The 5,289-nt window shown below is 51.1% G+C and overlaps 1 protein-coding gene across 1 annotated transcript in view; it reads right to left on the bottom strand.

The window, feature by feature from the left end:
- Window positions 1-604: 604 nt before the first annotated feature.
- Window positions 605-5,289, bottom strand: part of OTOP2 (otopetrin 2) — a 5,091-nt gene continuing 406 nt past the window's right edge. Inside the window, exons 2-7 of the mRNA XM_010140135.1 lie at window positions 5,195-5,289; window positions 4,618-4,754; window positions 3,982-4,040; window positions 3,188-3,321; window positions 1,861-2,747; window positions 605-775 (exon numbers count right to left, since the gene is read on the bottom strand). The exon at window positions 5,195-5,289 is cut by the window's right edge and continues 21 nt beyond it. Coding sequence (XP_010138437.1) covers window positions 605-775; window positions 1,861-2,747; window positions 3,188-3,321; window positions 3,982-4,040; window positions 4,618-4,754; window positions 5,195-5,289 — 1,483 coding nt within the window. The remainder of the gene's footprint in view (window positions 776-1,860; window positions 2,748-3,187; window positions 3,322-3,981; window positions 4,041-4,617; window positions 4,755-5,194) is intronic.

Below are 5,289 nucleotides of genomic sequence, written 5' to 3'. Positions count from 1 at the left end.
TGCAGTGAGGAAACCCACCCGGCAGCAGTGACGCCTCCCTGGAGAGTAAGGACGACAGCAGGGGCTGGTGCAGGGGAGGGCAATACAGAGAGGAAAGATTAAAACGTTTCCTAAAGTCTTTGGTGATCACTGGTTTGTTTTTCACATCTCTGCAGGGGAGTGATTTCCAACGGGCCTTACCTGAAGCTGAGGTGGTTTCCCTTTCTTCGCCTTCCGTGCCTGCGCTATCCCCTTGTACCCGCCCGGGTCTCTGTGCACAGGCAGGCACTGACTGTCCAAGGGTGCTGAGCACCCGCTGGAGGGCACATCAGTGCACGGACTGAACAGGCAAACAGGTGTCCTACCCTGGACACCTTCCTTTTTTTTTTATCTTTTTTCTTTTAAGCTTTAAGAACTTCAGACACACACACAAGTAGCAAAAATAAAATCTGGACTATGTTCGGATGATCTTCACTGACAGTTCATAAATGCCCCAACACTGCAAGGGGATATGATTCAGGCAGTGCTGGGGACCTCTCGGGGCATCTGGGCCATCTGCCAGCCCTGGGGTAGGAAGAAGGTGGATCGGGTGAGGAGGATCTCATCTTCCTTGCAGGAAAGTTCCTTAGGACATGAGGTAGACCTCCAGCAAACTGGCCACTGCGTGCATTCGGTAGAAGATCCCAAAGGGCAGGCAAATGTCCACGATGGCCGGCCACATGGAATCGCCATAGAAGTTCAGTTCTGTGTCATTGTCAAACTGGGGCCGGGCACCAAACGCTGGCATGATCCAGAGCTGTTGGAGGAAACGGGAGAATAATGTGGTGGTGAGAAACGTGTGAGGTACAGCAAGGACCTGCAATCACTGCTGCTGAGAGGTGGGAAAAGAGTGACCTCCTGAGCATGGGACCTATGCCCAGAGCCTGTGTTTATGGTGAGGTCCGGTGTGATCAAGTGGTGTACTCTGAGCCCAGTTTCCATTCATGGTCAGAGACAGGCCTGAACCAAGTGCTGAAGCACTCGGCAGCGGAAGAACTTGAGCACGTGGTGTGTTAGCATGAGCCTGGCCTGTTCAGACTCTTTGGGTGGAGCAAGCATGGGCAGAGCTGCGTTGGTGGCAGCAGACTCAGCAGTGTCCGTCCTGCTCAGAAGCCCAGCCAGCATGTGTCTGGTGTCGAGGGGCTGTCAGCTCATTCTCTGTGAGCTGTCTGAGTCAGTCTGAGGACATGATGGGTCTGGTTAGCTGTCTGTCTGGAGGTTCCCTAGAGATACAACATGTGCTTGGCTTCTTTGGAGGTGCAGCTGTGGTGCTGTGTTTCTTTTGCAGGGAACCGTGGACCCCTGGCTGCTCATGAAAGAGGAAACCCCAGCTGAAGTTGTCAGTGAGCAGTTTCTCCTCACAGCGATTGGGATCAGTGTTTGGGCTCCCAGGCCATGGGTTTTGAGAAGGGACACGCTGCCGTTTCTCAAGAAAACCCGGACTCCACCCCAGGTACTTGTCGCTTTAGGACCCTTCCTTGGGAGCCTAAGGGAAGGATTTATAGTATTTCATTTCTTCTAATAAGCGATTCTGCATGTCTGCTAACACCCAATAAAAATACTGAAACTGATTCTTCTCTCGTACCCACCGATCTTATTGTCTGATATTCTGGTGACAGGTCTATTGGCACAGCCTAAACCTTAACTCCAGGGCAGTTGCTCTTGATTTTGGGTGACGGGGGATGCCAGCTCTCCGCACACACATGCAGGTGAGTGTGCTCTCTGTGCAGCAGAGGCACAGGAGGGACTGGTTTGCATGGGCCACATCCTTTCCTTCACAGACACTTCTGCTTGCTTCTCTCTCCCCCACCCTGACAATGTCTTCCCTCTGCAAGTACTCACTATGATATTGCTCAGCAGGAGGAACATGGAGATCTCCCTTAACAACTTCCTCCTCCAGTTCATCCTGTGGACGGTGAGGGACCGCACAAGGTCAGAAGGATGGATGGCTTCAGTGCCAGAGGCAGTGCTAGGGGCCAAGGTGCTGCCGCTGTCAGGCATGCGGAGGGACACGGCATTGATGTTGACAAAGGTGAGTCCGTAGAGGTCCTTCTGGTGAGAGTTGTGCTTGTGGTCTTCCTTGGGGGGTTGCCGATGAAGGCCTTCTATAATGAAGACATTCTGGAAGGTGTGCTGAGCGATCATGAGGAGGGCGTAGGTGAGGTTGAGTGCGCTGATAGCGTCCCTTGGTGTGCTGGCTACAATGGCCACAATGGAGTAGTAAGAAATAGCATACTGGCCCAAGGCTGCGCCCATCAGCAGGGCCACATCCAGCGTCCTGGTTGGGTTCTTGTGCCGATCCATGTCTCTCTTGTCAAACCGGTAGATGACAGAGCCACCAATGCAAACGAGAGACATCAGGCCCAAGCAAACAATGTTGAAAATGTAGTACATGGTGAGTGCTTGGCTCTTCTTGCTGGAATCAGTGCTGGAATTTACCTGCACCTCATAAAGAACAAGGACTCCCAAACCACTCACCAGAGCGATGAGGCCCAACACCATGCCTACAAAGAAAGTCCGTGGGAAGAGCCTGAACTTCAGGTGCTGAATGTGGTGGGAGTGGTGGTCTATGAAGCGTCCAACGTTCTTCCACATGACATAGACCATGGCAGAGGCAAAGAGGCTGTACTCAATGTTGAAGGGGTACAGCCAAAAGTAGCCGTTCTTGAAGATCTGGCAGATTTGACTGTTGCAATCGCATTCTTCTGCTGAGCTACTTTTCATTCCCACTGAAACAAGATAAGACCACAGAGATTCAGCGGCATTAAAAGAAGGAGCCAGCACTTGTTAGCAGCCCTGAAGAACAGGATACTTAGGGTCAGTGAAAAGCAACACCAAGGACAGAAGAATATGTGACCACTTTGAAAACAAGGACACTTCTGCCTCAGCTTCCTGGTGCTTGTGTTCTTTCTGAAGAAGTAGGAGGCAGGTTAAATCTCTCCTTTTCCTTCCCTTCCTCATTCCCATCCCACTCGCACAGGACCTTCCACCTTTCTGACTCCGCTGTGATACAGTTTCAGAAATGAACATTAAGACCTCTCTTTTAATGTACCAGCTCTGTTGAAGGAACCTTCAGCTCTAGACAGGCCTTCTGAAGAGGGATAACACCTTACTTGCAGAACAATTTCTATCTCATGGGCTCCCTCTTTTTCACAAATGTGCATGTTACCTTTCAGGAACCACCTGAAGATCTCCTCTGTCATGTTCTTCTTCAACTTCGAATGTGCTTTGTGAACAGACTCGTCTGTCACCGCTGACATCCACACTGCCAGGTTTGTAGTCAGCGTTAGCATCAAGCCACACCTGCAGAAGAAGGAGAAGGTTCATGATACTAAAGCAGTGGCTCTAGGCTGTGTTCCTCCCACCCGTGTTATAGATGTGCACGTGCTCGGGGACTGTGGGAGCTGCCTGAAGTGGGGCAAGGACTTCAGTGGTCAAGGCTAGAAATCCTGACCGTTGCTTTGCTACTCTCAATCTCTTCCTATTTCTTGTCCCTGCTCGTGAGAATTAGCGAGGCCTGATTCCGCTTGTTGGTTTTGGAAGAGCTTCTCAATAGTGAATAGATTAATAAGTCTGGGCTGGTCTCCAGTAGATCCAGTCTTGCAGAAGTGGACAAGATCTTGTTTTAGCCACAGTCTTGTCCACTGCTTTGATGTCTTCCCCAGGGAAGCAAAAGTTGGCAATGAATGGTTTTATGTAATGCTAATTATTTACTTAATACTAATCTGCTTTGAGTACTGCTTGTATTCTTGAAGTAATTCTGCTAGATCCACGGGCCATGAACCTCAGCTGCTTGAGCTGGGATCTAAGACTAACTGGGTGCTGAGCAGGTTTAGTTTTGGCCAGCATTAAGGGAGACGGGACTATCCCCTTGTTGCTTCTTAGCTGTGTGAGAGAGTGCAGCAGGTTTGTGGTGGCCCAGGCCCTCTGGGCCAGCGGGATTCCAAGAGCAGCAGCGCTCACCTGGTAACATTCAGGTGTACGTGGATGCAGTCTTTGGCAGAGGTCCACAGGAAGTATGTCTGGCAGGGGCAGGAAAAGAAGCCGTTATTTCCAACAAAATCAAGAAAGCAAATCCCCTCATTCTGAAGTGGGGATCTCCCTGCTCAGCGGAGAGCAAGTTGGAGCCTCTTTCGCTTGGGTCTGGGCCCAGGCAAGTAGCCCGTAATCCTGGCCATTTGCAGCCCCTGATCCTGTGTAAGTTCTCCCCGATCTGTCCTCCTCCCTCCTTGGTGTTGTCCTCGAGCAGGTTGGTCCTCTGTGTAGGACTTTGAGCTGCGAGGCAGTCCCTGCCCTGGCTGTCCTATTCCCTCTCTGTTCTTCATGGGAAAGAAGACCTGGCTGGGTGGGGGCTGCTTAGAGTTTGTGACAAGCCATCATGGCATAATCCTAAACGTCCCAGGGTAGGAACAAGTTTAAATCAATGCCTTCAAGTGAGCTGCTGCAACTGGAAGTTGTTGTGATTGGAGGGAGAAGGTGTGGGCTGGGTGAAGGCTGCACTGCTGCAGGAGAGTTAAACTATGTCCATGAGATCAGAGCTCCTTCTGCTGGTGGCTCTGTCTCTCTACCCCTCCCCAAGACAGAGCATAACCATCTCACCTGGACCACCACGAATATTGCTTGCACGATGGGGTAGATTATTTTGATCGCAGACAGGCAGCTGTAGAAGCTCGAGTAATATCCTATTTTGAAGACGTCCATGACAAGGCTGAAAATGGCAAATAGAATCAGGCCTCCTGTTGAGGAACCAAAATATCTGTGGTTGGACAGATGTGTGCGCATGTGGGCTAATGCAGAAAGGTGAGAGGAAGAAAAGGAACAGTTGCCATGGCGAAGCTTTGCTTCTACCTCTGTTTTTCCTCTCCCAGCACCCAAACTATCTTGGCACCAACAGAATCATAGAATAATTTTATCTGGAAGGGATTTTCAAGCAACACTACAAGACCTCTTGCAAAAGCAAGGGCAAAGCTGGGCAGGAAGCCGGTGTAAAGTACTGAGAGCCCTTGCAGACGAAGGGAGACCTGGGAGTGAAACCAGTGGAGGGGACTAGGAGTTAACCTTCTGAAGCAGAGCATGGTGCCCTGAGGAGGGCGAGGAGACTGTGCCTCAGGGAACTGCTGTTTCCCTGTGAACTGTCCACCCTCCATCTCACCTCCAGCCCCCCGCGAGCTCCTACCTCTCAGCCAGATGGGGCCGGCGTGGGAGTCTTTGCAGAGGATGGCATCTGGGCACCGGGAGGTGCCAGCGAGGTAGAAGATGATCCATATGATG

The sequence above is a fragment of the Buceros rhinoceros genome, unplaced genomic scaffold, assembly GCF_000710305.1.
Source record: "Buceros rhinoceros silvestris isolate BGI_N320 unplaced genomic scaffold, ASM71030v1 scaffold7557, whole genome shotgun sequence".
Classification (NCBI taxonomy): domain Eukaryota; kingdom Metazoa; phylum Chordata; class Aves; order Bucerotiformes; family Bucerotidae; genus Buceros; species Buceros rhinoceros.
Note: the sequence above shows the minus strand (reverse complement) of the source record. Positions and strands in the feature narration are given on the sequence as shown.